This window comes from Limanda limanda, chromosome 6, assembly GCF_963576545.1.
Source record: "Limanda limanda chromosome 6, fLimLim1.1, whole genome shotgun sequence".
Lineage (NCBI taxonomy): Eukaryota > Metazoa > Chordata > Actinopteri > Pleuronectiformes > Pleuronectidae > Limanda > Limanda limanda.
The window spans coordinates 27,047,670-27,062,903 of record NC_083641.1 but is presented as its reverse complement, the minus strand read 5'-3'; the positions used below and the strand labels follow the sequence as shown (position 1 = coordinate 27,062,903).

General features: G+C 43.4%; 1 protein-coding gene across 1 annotated transcript in view; it reads right to left on the bottom strand.

Moving 5' to 3' along the window:
* ryr1b (ryanodine receptor 1b (skeletal)) overlaps positions 1–15,234 on the bottom strand; it is a 64,051-nt gene that overhangs the window by 26,761 nt on the left and 22,056 nt on the right. Inside the window, exons 21-54 of the mRNA XM_061072600.1 lie at positions 12,918–13,134; positions 12,716–12,820; positions 12,017–12,120; positions 11,845–11,928; positions 11,600–11,759; positions 11,286–11,433; positions 10,977–11,182; positions 10,646–10,820; positions 10,337–10,545; positions 9,909–10,255; positions 9,665–9,797; positions 9,373–9,533; positions 8,885–9,047; positions 8,694–8,780; positions 8,276–8,502; positions 7,744–8,188; positions 6,012–6,560; positions 5,720–5,920; positions 4,974–5,085; positions 4,718–4,861; positions 4,280–4,553; positions 4,067–4,184; positions 3,819–3,951; positions 3,077–3,171; positions 2,848–2,983; positions 2,588–2,771; positions 2,368–2,479; positions 2,125–2,245; positions 1,873–2,042; positions 1,561–1,781; positions 1,339–1,429; positions 972–1,112; positions 722–885; positions 42–120 (exon numbers count right to left, since the gene is read on the bottom strand). Of these exons, the coding sequence (XP_060928583.1) occupies positions 42–120; positions 722–885; positions 972–1,112; positions 1,339–1,429; positions 1,561–1,781; positions 1,873–2,042; positions 2,125–2,245; positions 2,368–2,479; positions 2,588–2,771; positions 2,848–2,983; positions 3,077–3,171; positions 3,819–3,951; positions 4,067–4,184; positions 4,280–4,553; positions 4,718–4,861; positions 4,974–5,085; positions 5,720–5,920; positions 6,012–6,560; positions 7,744–8,188; positions 8,276–8,502; positions 8,694–8,780; positions 8,885–9,047; positions 9,373–9,533; positions 9,665–9,797; positions 9,909–10,255; positions 10,337–10,545; positions 10,646–10,820; positions 10,977–11,182; positions 11,286–11,433; positions 11,600–11,759; positions 11,845–11,928; positions 12,017–12,120; positions 12,716–12,820; positions 12,918–13,134 (6,016 nt within the window). The remainder of the gene's footprint in view (positions 1–41; positions 121–721; positions 886–971; positions 1,113–1,338; positions 1,430–1,560; positions 1,782–1,872; positions 2,043–2,124; positions 2,246–2,367; positions 2,480–2,587; positions 2,772–2,847; positions 2,984–3,076; positions 3,172–3,818; positions 3,952–4,066; positions 4,185–4,279; positions 4,554–4,717; positions 4,862–4,973; positions 5,086–5,719; positions 5,921–6,011; positions 6,561–7,743; positions 8,189–8,275; positions 8,503–8,693; positions 8,781–8,884; positions 9,048–9,372; positions 9,534–9,664; positions 9,798–9,908; positions 10,256–10,336; positions 10,546–10,645; positions 10,821–10,976; positions 11,183–11,285; positions 11,434–11,599; positions 11,760–11,844; positions 11,929–12,016; positions 12,121–12,715; positions 12,821–12,917; positions 13,135–15,234) is intronic.

Here is a 15,234-nt window from a genome sequence, read left to right as displayed (position 1 = left end):
GCAAAAAAAACTGAACGTCGTTTACAATTTGTAAAACTGACCTTTTCAAAAGCCCACTTGTCGTGAGTGTGCTCAGCATACTTGTTGACAAAGAGATCCAGCCTCTCGGGGATGATGGTGCTGTGGAGACATTTTCTCCCAGTTAATACTGCAAACTGGTAAACATACAAAGTGCAACCTCGGCTGCTGGGGGGGGGGGGTCTCTCCCTCAAAGCCATCACACAAGACCAGGTTGCAATTAAAAGGCGACCAAAGTACAATAAAACTGAATAAATCTGGGTATTTCTATTGGTTTGAACATTGCTGGAAACATTTGTAGATAATGTAAATACACAAATCAACAAAATATAAAAGGTCTAGCTATATTTAGACACTTTAGATTTGTTTTATATTATAACTTATACATTAAATATCTTTATTCACTTGTGGTAACCTTATAAGATCAAAATTAATTATTCCCTTCAAGTGCTTTGGACACTCAAGCCTATCTGTATCTAAACTGACAATATTACTATTAACTGTTTAATAAATTGTTCAAATATTTAATGATCACTAACAAGTTGCTCATAATTTACTAAAAAATCTTAAAAACAATCTTCAAAAAGCATTAATTATGGTATATTTTGCATTAAAGATAATTACAATGAGGTGTCTTGTTATGTTTCTGTAGTTTATCAGAGAGGTGCTGTTGTACTGGACTGTAACTGGACCATGATCTCACTTGGTGGTCTCCACTGGTTTGGGATCAAAGTTGCCCTCAGCGTCCACAGAGGCCTTCTTCTCCACGTGAGAGGAGTAGGTGGCGTCCACATAGTCGGGGGGGATGGCTCCAGCTATCGCACAGAGGCAGGGCATGGCGATCTTGAACAGCTCGGCGTCATATTTCTAGAGTCAGAAAACGTCGGAGGAGTCAGTTTAACAAACGGCCTGAGGCTTTAACCGAGTGAAGCTCCGACGGTGTCATCACTCACCTTGTGCGCCAGAGATTCAAAGATTCCCCAGAAGAGTTTACGAGAGAGATGCAGCTCTTCTTCAGAGGTCACCCCGAAGTTAGCCCATCCGTTAGGTAAGCAGTAATACTTCCAACAGCGCTCGTAGTGATTGGTCAGCAGCTGGAATGACAAAAGGACAGAAGGGAGTAATTAAATCATAATATACTGCAACTTAATGGTGAATACAGAGAATCACATCATTTCAGTATGTTTTCTGGGGCATAATCTCACCTCTACAACCCATAATATGCCAAATCACCTGTTTAAAATGATATTTACTGTTGACATACAAGTTGTTTATCTATTGTTGTAAAATGTAAGAAAGATAAAACAAATAGAAGCAAACCTTGAGAGGCATCTTGGCATATTCGTTGAGGATGGGCACGTCGAACACCAGCCGTCTGAGCAGGTGCTGCAGCATGGAGGGCAGGAGGTACCTGAGAGCCAGAGTGCATCATGGGAAATTATAAAACTGTTTTGTTTTCTGTGTCTCTCACACGATTTTCATTTTACATTTCTCTTGACAAAGAGGTAAAATGAGGGAAGAGGAATTGGTCTGGTTACTGACTTGCAGAGCGACATGAGGCACTCCTCGATGACGTCCCTCTGAGCCTTGGTCAGCGCTCGGCCACGGGACAGGCGGTAGATGGTGTGGAGCATGGAGTCGATCATGATGGCCCGGTGGTCCGTCCCGGCAAACAAGGGGGCGCACTTGGTGAGCAGCGGCAGGACGGCTGAACAGAGGTACCGGTTCAGCGCCAAGGCCATCTCGGTTGTACTGAACGCCAACTACATTCAGAGAAGAAGAAAGAAAAACTCTTTACACTAATGTGATGACAGAAGTCTGTTTGACTTGAGGTCTGTGTCTTCCTCTGCTCACCGTGTCCAGAGAAGCTGCCGCTCTCATGTCCGGCAGGAAGCCGACCTCCAGGACGTGAAGCAGGAAGTCCTGGTTGTCGATGCCGTACACTCTGTCGAGGAACAGCACCATGGACGCCTTGTGGTCGGGCACGAAGCTGGCGGACATCTTGGGCTCAATAATCCCTCCATCTGTGGTTCGGACAGACAAAATTAAAAATGCAGGAGAATGCCAAAAAACTTTAGGTATAATAATCCCGACTTAGTATCTAACCTTTGCCGTAGGCAGGAATCTGCACAGACAAGCTGATGACTCCCACCAGATCCTCTATGGGCACCAGAGATCTCAGGATGGCTCTGATTCTTAGAGCTTCACCCTTGCCGGCTTGGATCAGCTGCAGATAAAAACATTTACGACATACTGTAAACTCACCGCTGCTCATCAGATACCTCCGTGACCTCTGCTGCTCGAGGCTTCAGAGAAATGAATGGTGTGAAAAAGCCGTATTCCACTCACATGCATCTCCGGGGCGCAGCGGCCAAGCAGATCAATAAGGGCCGAGTAGAAGGACATGATGGCGTTTCCCAGATGCAAGCGGTTCTCCTCATGCTGCTCCTCACCACCGAACCTGCCAATCAAGAAAATATCTTTTACTCTACCTGTGAGGTCACAGAAAGTTTGACCTGGACAGTTCACAGTGGGTGTGAGGTGTCAAACCTTCTCCACCGTCACTTACATGAAGCGTCTGTCTTTCTTGACAGTCGGTCCGTCCCTTGCTGGATCCTCGGAGATCTTGATGGCCTCCTCCATGGCGGCCAGCAGACCGTTCCCCCCCTCTCCTCTCAGGGCGGGGCCGAAGCACTCAGGGCGACGGATGAGCAGACGCACCACCACGTTGGCGTTCTCCTCCACGCTCTCTCCTGCGAGGAGTGCAAGTGTTAGAGGACGTTGCTCACAGGTCATTACTCATGAAGCTCATTTGAAGCCGGGGCTGACCGTTGACGAAGACAGCGAAGCGGAGGAAGTCCAGGTATCGCTCTCCTCCACCGGGGTTCCAGCCGATGTCCGGGTATCCCTTCGCCAGGAGCATTGGACACATCTGCAGTCCGCAGCCGGCCAAGTACGTCACCACCTACATCACCGGCAGGGATTAGAAGATAAAGAGTTAATTTATTTCGACTCTATCGTTTCTTTTTCTGTGTTGACTTTTTAAATGTTCACAAACCATTTCCAGGTCCTGCTCTTGCAAAGCCAAGGCCAGCTCGTTGTTGTCGATGCAGGAAGCAGCAGCCACATCCAGAGGGGTGGACCCGCGCATACCTGCACATGGAAGATAAAGGGGGTTTTTGAAATTCTCTTTTTATTTAGAAATGCACATTTCCATCACATACATTAAATACAGCTTTAGTCTGTCAAAGACATAAGAAAGGATGGATGTAGAAATTTTGGGTGATTTTGTTCATACTGCCTTTCTGGGGTTTTTGTTTTATGGACCTAAACTACTCCATGTAGGAACAATAACAGAGGTAAAGAAAACACAACCGGGGAGCGCACATCACATCAAAAAAAAGGAGGATCACACAAAACACAAGTATATTCAAATAAAATCAGATTTAACTGGTTTTACATACTCAGTCCCTTTGGTCCAGGTCTTATAAAAATGTCTTTCTCGACCTTGAGGGTAAAAGATATCTTTTCCATAACATAAATCTCATACACAATTTCAATCCATTCATCAATGGTGGGAGGGTCCACTTTTAACCATTTCCTCGTGACACATTTCTTACTAGCTGCCAACAGTACAGCGAGCAATTTTTGGTCTTTTATGTTCATTTGTTTATTGCCCAAAAACAAAGTTTCACATTTTAATGGGATGTTCACATTAAATACATCGTTGATAAAGGGGGTTTTAATACTGTAAGTGGTAAAATGAATATTCAGAATGAAGATATTTGGCTGAGACTGACCCAGGCCAATGCCACTGTTCTGTAGAAGGTAGCTGAGATGGTCAAACATGGAGCGCTGGTTCTGTCGGCTGATACGACAGAAGTAACACAGGAACCGACAGCAGTTCGTCACCATCTGAGGGAATCGGATCTCCTGCAGAGGAAAGTAATCACGTACATTAGTACTGTGCACTGGTGAAGACTTAACAATGAAATCAATTAGAGTGATTAGACTGAATAAACCAAACAAACAGAATCCTGTGAGTCACCTTCGAGTCTCCTCCTCCTCCCAACACGTTGACCATCACCTCCATGACGGTCTCGTGCATCCCGAGAGCTCTCATCAGATTAGGATGCTGGTAGAACACCTTGTTGTTCATGATGTTCCTGGAAATGTGTTTCAGATAACATTAGACACTATCACTATCACATCCCTCGTGTATAGTAATCTACAGGGTGCACAGCTCCACCCCCACACTGACCCGATGCTCTGGATCATGAGCCGCTCTTCCTCTGGTCCCATCTGGACGATGAGCAGCGAGCGGATCTGCCCCAAACACTCCAGCAGATCCATGGTGTCCTGGACGGAGATGGCGTTGATGGCGTAGGCTTTGGGCAGCGCTCGGATCAGCTCGCCCAGGCCGTCGTACTGTCGGTGGAGCAGACTGAACATCAGGCGCACCAGCTCAGGGTTCTGGATGAAGGACTCCTGGGCCCAGTGGATCATGGTGTGGGAGATCAGTTCCTGGAGGGTGCCTTGATAAAGCACAAAAAAGGAGTATCGTCAATTATATTCATCTTAAAATGTATTTCTCTTATGAATATTGCAGCTTTACATTTAAATAATACTTATATCTGTAATATGGAATGTGCATGCTTGACAAAATCAAGCTCACAGATTAATTGGTTGCTACTCTCACCGGGCTTTGACTCCTCATCGACCTCTGGCTGTTCCTCCTCCTTCTTCCTGCGCAGGCTCCGGATCTTGTCCACCAGACTGAGGAGTCGGCCGCCCAGTGAAGCGTCCACCTCCTCCTCCTCTGCCTCCTCCTCAATTTGTATTCCTGCATGTGTGCAATGGGAACACTGCCTCAAAATCCCAAATGCAAAATAAAACTTGAAGATTCACATCTGTATATTAGAAAAAATCCACCAGATCTATAGAGAATGTCTCACCGCAGTGAAGCAGGAGGTCGTTGTGGAGCTCTCCCAAAGTGTCTCGCACCTCCTCGGGTACTGGACAGATCTCAATCTCTGGACCGTGTTTAAAGTTGGTCAGCAACAGAACCTTGAAGAGGAGGAACACAGCAGAATTTACACAAAGCGTTTTCTCCATTATAAATGTGAGATATCCCAAAAACGAACCCTCTGTCCTCATCAATTCAGTTCTCACTTTCAAAAGACATGAGGGTCGACATAATAGCTAAGTGTGAAGAGGGTTACTATTAAAAAAAATAGAGGAGTGTATAGATATAGTAAATTACATTTATGTTATGGAAAGGATTACTTTCTCCCTTCGTCTTCGGAAAACTGTGTTCATCCAATTATTGAGCAAATGGGTGAGATATGTAAAACCCCAAAGGCCAGACTTTGTGAAAGTATTGAATGAATGACCCTGTAATGTTGCCTTTATTTAGCGAGCCTCACCGACCTCTATCCCATTCTCGCTCAAATCACCCTCTAACATGTTGTTGTTTTTTATTCGGCTTGTTTTTATTCATTTATTTGTTTTTCTCTACTGATCTGTGATTATTGTCTACATGTACGAACTATACCTCTCCCAAAATGTATAAAGTTACCCAATTTTGAAAAAGGTTGACAGCAGAAGAAAGAAAATCTTGATGTAAGTTTTTGTAAACAACTGTCAAAAAAAATAAAGAATATAAAAAAATATATATATATATAATGAGTATGATTCTGACCTGGTCTTGAGGCGGAGACCTGAACTCTCGGGTCCTGCGTGCGGTCTCAGCAGCCGACATGGAGAAGGCTCTCATCAGCAGGTTGTAACGAATACGCTGGTTTCCCTGGATATCTTTGACGAACTGGTCTGAATAGGCCACGATGGCTTCAACTCTGTGTCGCAGCTCGCAGTCGCAGAAGTACTGCAGCAGTGTGCACATCTGGGAAAAGACAGAAAACACAAGTTTATAATATATAGTTTCATATTTAAGGATGTGAATATCAAATTAAACTGTATAAATGGCGAGTGACCTGCAGTTTGACGGACTCTGGCAGCTTCATCTGGAGTAATCCTTCATCCAGACCCTCCTCCTCTTCTTTTGCTTCTGCCTCCACCGCCTCCGCCTCCTTCTCCTCCTCTGCCTTCTCTCCATCAACTTTCACTACTAAGGCCTTGCCCTCCTTCTCGCCCTCTTCTCCTTCCTCCTTAGGCTCATCCTCATGTTCAGCTTTCTCCTCGTCCTCCTCGCCAACCCCTTCGTCCTCGAGTTCAGACTCTTCATCCACATCCCCCTCCTTTACCTTCTCACCCTTTCCCTCAGCAGCTGCAACCTCCTCAGCTTTCTCTCCCTCCACCTCCTCCTCCCCCTCTTCCTTTCCCCTGAAAACATTGGGGTCGATCATCTTGAGGATGTGCTTGGTGTCCTCGTCGTTGAAGATGCCCATAATGAGCAGCGTGCTAATCAGTTTCAGGATCGGGACGAAGTGAAACTCCACACTGCCACCTACTGGATCGCGCATGGCCTGGCTACCGTCCAGCACAGCTTCTGTTAACATGCTAATCGCCCGGGTCTTCAGGTCCTGTGGACGAAAGAGCAAAATAAGAGAAACGTATCAACAATTTTAAAACATTTTGCACAAAAGCATTGCACTAAATATACCTGTCTCCTTGTTCTGTGTACCCTGTACAACACTCCGCTCCATAAACTGGAACACTTACTTCACATCATATGTGATATGTGTTAATATAAACCATATTGATATTATATATCATTTTATACAATAATATTGTCTTTTGCACGCTCTGTCTACATATTCTTAAACTCATAGTATATTATATTATCTATTGTATATTCAAATGCTTATATTTATACCTCTACTATATATCATATCATGTTATATCATACTCTTTGTATATTCTTGTATATACACATATTTATACATGTGTACATGTTATTATTATTATTATTATTATATTTACTATTATTATAATATATACTGTTGCTGCCATTATTACTGTATACTGCTATTATATTGGTATAATTACTATCATATATAAATATATATTATGTTATATTATATACTATATATACTGTACTATTTTTACATACTGTCTAACAATAACATTACCATCATATCATCAGTACTATTACCATCATCTTGCCACTGCACCTTATCTACCTATTTATCTTGTGTTTCTGTTTTTATTCTTTCTACCTAAATATTTTTTTTTTTATTCTATTGTATTGTATTTTATTGTATTCAAATATACCGGCTGCTATGACGACTTAATTTCCCTTAGGGGATGAATAAAGTAATCTATCTATCTATCTATCTATCTATCTATCTATCTATCTATCTATCTATCTATCTATCTATCTATCTATCTATCTATCTATCTATCTATCTATCTATCTATCTATCTATCTATCTATCTATCTATCTATCTATCTATCTATCTATCTATCTATCTATCTATCTATCTATCTATCTATCTATCTATCTATCTATCTATCTATCTATCTATCTATCTATCTATCTATCTATCTATCTATCTATCTATCTATCTATCTATCTATCTATCTATCTATCTATCTATCTATCTATCTATCTATCTATCTATCTATCTATCTATCTATCTATCTATCTATCTATCTATCTATCTATCTATCTATCTATCTATCTATCTATCTATCTATCTATCTATCTATCTATCTATCTATCTATCTATCTATCTATCTATCTTTTTGTTCTTGATTCTTACCTGTAGAGGTAAGACGGGACTGAGCGTGTACAGATCAGGGTCCGTGCCGACAAAGTTGATGGAGGAGAAATGCAGCTTTGGCCGTAAGCAGGTGGTGAGGCCGACACCGGGGAGGGAGTAAGCGTTCTTCGTGTCCGGGTAGAGATGTATGCTGAGAGTCTCTTTGGACATGGGCACGATGAACTCCCTGTTGGTGCCCAGCCGAGCCCGCTTGGCCGACTCCAGGTGGATGCTGATGAGCAGGTCGTAGTAGCCGCTGCGGAGAGGTCCGGGCAGGTAGGTGTTCTCCAGGGCGTAGAACAGCTGGGATTCATCCACATGGCTGCACAGGGCGTGAGCCACGCGGTTGTTGCCAAGAGCACACACGGCGCAGTAGAGCATGAGGGTGTGGTAGTGGAACTTCATGAGGTCCTGACGCTCCGACAGCTCCAGGATGTCAATGCACCTGGAAACAAAACATCAATACTGATCAGAACCACAGGAAAAAGGTTGGTAACCAGTAACAATCTGCCTGCAGACGACTGTGTCCCACCGGTTCTCCTCTGGGATGTGCAGGGCCATCATGATGAGAGGTTCCGTGCACTCCACCATCCAGCCCAGCCTCTCGCTCACTTTGCCCACCTCCGGGCTCAGGAAGTGATTGGGCATTCGGCTCCAGATCACCGGGGTCAGCATCTGCACGTCCAGCCGGGGCGGACACTGGGGGACGGGATTGTTGCGCTCACTGCGGAACATTGCTGCCGAGATGGGCATAATGTTCTGATGTGGGAGAGAAAGAGAGAGGAAAAGAGGAGGAGAGGTTTAGACAATCAATCAGAAAAAAAGGGAAGTGGGCAACTGGTTTTGGAAAAAGGGAGAAAGCCGATGAGTAGTTGACCCGTTCACTCAGATTTCGAAAGAGGACATAGACAATAGCAGTAGTTGGTGGAGAAGCAGAGTAAGTTTCTGACCTTGAGTTTGCCGAGCTCCAGCTGCACCATGTTCTGATTGGTCGGCTGAACTAAGACGGCAGGGAACAGCTTGGTGTTGGGCTCCACCTGAAATAAAATAGAGCTCCACGGTAACACACTGTACCTCATCCAGACTCATTTAAAACACACAAATATACACACACACCCTACACTGTGTAGACTAGACTCACCTGGTAGAAGGTGTTTATCTCCTTTCCATTGGCTGTAAAGGTCATGAGACCCGTTGCCAGGTCAATCAGACAGCCGACCACCATGTCCTCCTGACTGAAGCGGGTCTGCTGGTTACTGACCAGGTCTCCTCCCCAAACCATGTAACAGTTACTGTGCTTCATACTGCAAAGAAACAGCAAACACACTGTTAACACTCATCATCTTCTTTAATATGTCAGTTTTAACAATCGTGCAGTTGATCCAAAGTGTTTTACATCACGGAGACACTGGGAAATAACACAAGACAATGGATAAAGCAGCATAATGGAAATTTACAAATGGGGAAAACAGGGGGACCAAGTATTAAACCCTGAGGGACGACATGGGAAATATAAACTTGATCAATCTCCATATTTCATCCCTATAATCTGTATAAAAAGATCTGAGAAACAGTGGTATCAGCAGCTTGTAGAACCTGGTATCTCTCTAGTAAATTAAAAAGACAAACCTGTCGTGTACGTTGCCTCTGTCGTCTCCCACAGTAACCGTGACACTGCGTACTTTGGATAGGTCAAAGGTCGGATCGTACTGGTGGTAGTCGGGAGTGACCCAGCCCACCCACACACCAGTGGGCTCCTGCCCGGCAAAGATCCTCACAGAATAGTAATACTGAAAACAGAAAGGATGAAAATACGTTTATAATAAGAAAATATCAGTGTTAAAAATGTAAAAGAAGCAATATTGGATCATCTACAGATAAAACAATGACTTGAAAAGTATGAGCCGAGGATGAAGCTCACAGTGGTGGTGCTGAGGATGATATCAAGGTCGTCTCTGTCATCGGGGACAACGTCCTCCGGCAAACGTGGCACCGCTGGAGGTGGAGGAGGGTTGAGAGGCGTCATGGCTGCCTTCTTAGCCTTGGAGAAAAATCTAAATTGCACAGGAAAAAAGAGGAATGGTTGAATTACTTACACAACAATGTTTACATTCTACCTTCTTGGCTTGTTCCTCTCCACTGGAGACAAAAGAGGTCTCACTTACCCCATTTTCTTTCCTTTTTCTGACATTGAGTCCTTCTCGTTTTCCACAGAGAGTTCCTTGGGCACGGACGGCTCCTTCTTGTCCTCCTCCTGCTCCTTTCGGCTGGCGGACTTCTTCAAAACTTCAAACTCTGAGTCGGGCTCAATCACCACCACCTCCTCCTCTGGGATGGTGAGCATCCGGGTGAGATTGGTGGTTCCTGCTGTGACCTTGAAGGTCTCGTGGAACTGGACGGGCATGCTGAGTCTGAGGAACATCATGTCCGTGTTGGCGTTCTGTGAGCCAAAGGTCTTGTGGCTCAGCTTCAGACAGGGGGCGCTGTCCACAGTTCCATCCACACGTGAGACCTGAGAGACAACACGTTTAAAGACACAAGTGATCCAGTTGTAAAGCTTCATTGAACATTCAAAGGGACACGGATCAGTTACCTCGATGTGGTTGTGATCGGTGGGCAGAGGCACAAACTGGGGCAAACTTTTACTGAACCACATGGTGATGTCTCGCTTCATGTTGATGGCGAAGGGTTCGAATCCTTCCTGCAGGCCGCAGATGGCGAAGTAGCGCAGGCTGCTGACGTTCTGACCAAGATTAATCCTCCCGACCTGAGACAAGCCTAGAGCGCACACCGGGATGAAACCTGACGGGCAGAAGTCACAGAAACAGAATCGGTAAGTTGTCCTCCTTTTTTAAACAGTGTTTTACGCAGTGCAACACTTCCTTTACCCATAAATTCTTACCTTCTCCAATTTCAATATCTTTGAAAGCCATATCAGAGCCCGAGTCACTGATCAGCATTTCTCCGTTGAGCGTGAACATGATGTTCATCTCGACGAGGTCAATCATACAACCCACGACGTCACCCGACAGCCACTGGCGCCCGAATGGGTCGTTCCCAACATGCCACCTCTGAGCCTGGAAGAGATTTCATCAATAAATACAGGAAATGGTCCATAAAATAAGAGATAATCTGACACATGAATGTTGGGTTAAATATCTTACCTGACTACAGTTATTTGGAAGGAAATATACGCAACTAAAAAACTAAATTGACATTGATAAGCAACTCACCTTATTGCCATTAAAGACGTAGGCCAGCTCATCTGCTCCCAGTTCAGTGTCGGATCTGACGTTCGGACGTGCCCACCCGACTCTCATCTCCCCCGTGGTCACGGCCTCGAACTCAAAGTACCACTTCCCCTGGGTGACGGCGTACGAGCGCTCGGCCCTGAAGATCCGGACCTTGTCCCCACGGGTGTTCTCCAGGCCGTGGCCGGCTGCAGTGAAAGAGGGGAGAAGTACACAAAAGAAGAAATAAGACATTTGTCCCTTGTGATATTTAATATTTAACAGATGTTAGCAGGAAGCCAGCTGACGTACTGCTCTCCTGATCTGGAGGCTCGATGTTGTATCCGTAGCCGATGAGAGTGCGGACAGCGTTGTTAACACTGTCTCGGTTGGTTTTCTTAGTTTTCTCGTCCAGCAGGTTGTAAGGCACCAGACGAGGGTTTCGCTTATTCATGATGTCCTGAGGAGTGAGACGGAATAAACTTTATATGAAGTTCAGACAATAAATACTCAAAGGGTGGAGCTATTTGGAAAGAATCATACTTTAAGTATTGGGATGGCAGCTTACACATCTGTTTTCATAAATGGTCTTAAGATGAATTCAACACCAGATTTAAAATGGTTACCTGCACGATACTGTAGGTCCATCCCTGTCGGACCCGATCCCTCGCCCAAACATTATGTCCATTTTCTGCCAGTTTCTCCACCAGCTGGTTCTGATTTGGGGTCAGTTTGACATGGTTGAGGTCAAGGGGGGCAGGCTTGTATGCATTGGTCATCACATAGCTGGAGAAGAGAGATAACAATATTTAGATGGACATAAAAGATAAAGACAATAGAGAATACAGTGAAAAGATATCTCTCGTCCTACGTCTTGGGCAGTTTGATCTTCTTCAGATTCTCCTCTGCTTTCTCATCACCCATACCGACGTGACAACCCAGCGCCAGGAGAGTCCTGTGGGACGAGAAGGAAACAGGAATCACCACCAGAGTTCCTCCTCTGAGCCTCAGATCTTCTCTAAACAACATCGGTACCAACTCACTTCAGAGTCTCTCCCGACATCTGCAGGTTGTAGTTCCTCTCTGGTTCAGGAAGACCCTGGAAGTCCACCAGACACGGATGCAGTTTCTTATTGTCGTCCCTGAACTGTGGAGGAAGTTGACAGTGGATTATTAACAGACACTATCCTTGTGTTCTACACATGCCATCAGACCAGATGGACAATCTCCAAAGAGCCTGGGGATATATTGGTAAGACACAATTCTTAAAAATAGACTTTTAAATATCTCTACCATGTCTCCCAGGGCTCTGGTTTTGTTGTGTTGTTGTAAATAAATGTGTGTTCTACGTGACACCTATACTATTACAATTTAATCACCAAATAAACAACTCTCTATACAGACATCAAGATTTATTTCATCCTAAAAAGAGGCTTTTTTAAGTCTCTGCTACACTCCAAAGATATTTGAAATGGGTTGTGTGTCCTCATCAGGTAAATAGTGTTGTAAATAGTAGTAGCTGCAGACATTAATCAGTGAGGATTTATAATCATAGTAAAATTTTAAGAATAGTAAATAAATCAAGTCCGTCTCTAAGAAAATGAAAAGTTATATACTAGACCCTTAAACAATAAAATCTCCCTTTTTTGATTACCTTATTTATAGATTTAGATTTGACTTACTTACTGCAAATCCTGTAACTGTGTGTCTGTGTTGTGTAGCGGTGCTGACTCTGTACTCACGGTCCCGTACGTCCAGCCCTGCTCGATACGAGTCACAGCCCAGAGCTCGTGAATGTTCTCTGCCAGCTTCTCTCTGATTCGCTCCAAGTGAGGCGGCAACACAATCTGCACACAGCCAGGGGAAAAGTCAGCAAACTCACACACAGAACAAACTTTACAACACAATCCAAAGTGTGAGTTGAGGATCTGTGGCGTCCTATACCTGCACGGTGTCCACGGGGCAGGGGGTGAAGGAGGTGTGGGTGAGCGACAGCGTGGGACCCAGCAGGTTGCGCACGCCACTGAAGTCGTGCTTGTACTCCTTGATGGGTTCGATGCGCATCCGGTCTCTGGGCAGCACAGCCTCGTAGCACGGGGCGTAGCCGGGGGGGGGCATGAACTTGAAGTCTCCATGACGACCGCCGAGGAGGAACCGAGCCCTGAGGGGAGACAGAACCGGAGTCAGTCGCCTTCTTTATCTGTCTGAGGGCGAGGTCGTTAAAATCCACTGACGCACTTTATGGCAGCAGTGCCTCAGATTTTTTTTAACTCACACCAAAGAAAAACATCATTTCCGTTCCGATCTCCGAGTCTGAGTTTCTTCTCCCTGCTCTCATTTGTAAATTTACCTTAAGCCCAAACTCAGTGATGTCAGGGATCATTACACACGACAGCTGGAACGTCTCAAACGCTGTGAGACGGATTATTAGGGAGATAACTTCAAGCTTTTAAATGCATTTGTAAAAGTAGAATGAAACTTAGTACAAACCGGCATCAAGGCCCAACAGCCACCTGATAAAACCACATTTAAATTAACTAGATCCAGATTTTTATTGGATTGGAACCATTGGAACTCATAGATTAGTCCTAAACATCTTATTCATCAAGATCCGTGAATTATTCCTTGAGAAGTTCACAAAAATGTTAAAAAAGGACAAAAATTATTGGGTTCTAGCTTGGGTCATTTTGGGATTTTGGAAAAATCAGCTGACAAACGCAAATAAAAACATAAACTTAAAAAAACTTAATAGTCATTCAGTTTGTTTTTGAAGCCTAATTATTCACTTACAAGTTTAAATTAATATTATTATTTTGGCATTCCGTAGGTATATTGCTGCATTTTTTTTGTGCAAATTAGAATGATTTTAAAAGCGAACAGCCTCATAGGAAACTGGTAAAACAGCCCCTGCCCCTAAATTATTAAATTGCATTAATATGTGTTATATTGTGGAAGTGGAAAACAGGAACCACCTTTATTTAATCTGCACTTACTTGACTCCTGATTTTCGTTCCAATCCACGAGTCTGAGTTTCCTCTCCCTGCTCCCATTTGTAAATTTACCTTAAGCTTCAACTCAGTGATGTCAGGGATCATTACACACAACAGCTGGAATGTCTCAAACGCTGTGAGAGGGATTATTAGGGAGATAACTTAAAGCTTTTAAATGTATTCGTAGAAGTAGAATGAAACTTAGTACAAACCTGCATCAAGGCCCAACAGCCACCTGATAAAACCACATTTAAATTAACTAGATCCGGATTTTTATTGGATTGGAACCATTGGAACTCATAGATTACTCCTAAACATCTTATTCATCAAGTTCCGTGAATTATTCCCTGAGAAGTTCACAAAAATGTTAAAAAAGGACAAAAATTATTGGGTTCTAGCTTGGGTCATTTTGGGATTTTGGAAAAATCAGCTGACAAACGCAAATAAAAACATAAACTTAAAAAAACTTAATAGTCATTCAGTTTGTTTTTGAAGCCTAATTATTCACTTACAAGTTTAAATTAATATTCTTATTTTGGCATTCCGTAGGTATATTGCTGCATTTTTTTTGTGCAAATTAGAATGATTTTAAAAGTGAACAGCCTCATAGGAAACTGGTAAAACAGCCCCTGCCCCTAAATTATTAAATTGCATTAATATGTGTTATATTGTGGAAGTGGAAAACAGGAACCACCTTTATTTAATCTGCACTTACTTGACTCCTGATTTTCGTTCCAATCCACGAGTCTGAGTTTCCTCTCCCTGCTCCCATTTGTAAATTTACCTTAAGCTTCAACTCAGTGATGTCAGGGATCATTACACACAACAGCTGGAATGTCTCAAACGCTGTGAGAGGGATTATTAGGGAGATAACTTAAAGCTTTTAAATGTATTCGTAGAAGTAGAATGAAACTTAGTACAAACCTGCATCAAGGCCCAACAGCCACCTGATAAAACCACATTTAAATTAACTAGATCCGGATTTTTATTGGATTGGAACCATTGGAACTCATAGATTACTCCTAAACATCTTATTCATCAAGATCCGTGAATTATTCCCTGAGAAGTTCACAAAAATGTTAAAAAAGGACAAAAATTATTGGGTTCTAGCTTGGGTCATTTTGGGATTTTGGAAAAATCAGCTGACAAACGCAAATAAAAACATAAACTTAAAAAAACTTAATAGTCATTCAGTTTGTTTTTGAAGCCTAATTATTCACTTACAAGTTTAAATTAATATTATTATTTTGGCATTCCGTAGGTATATTGCT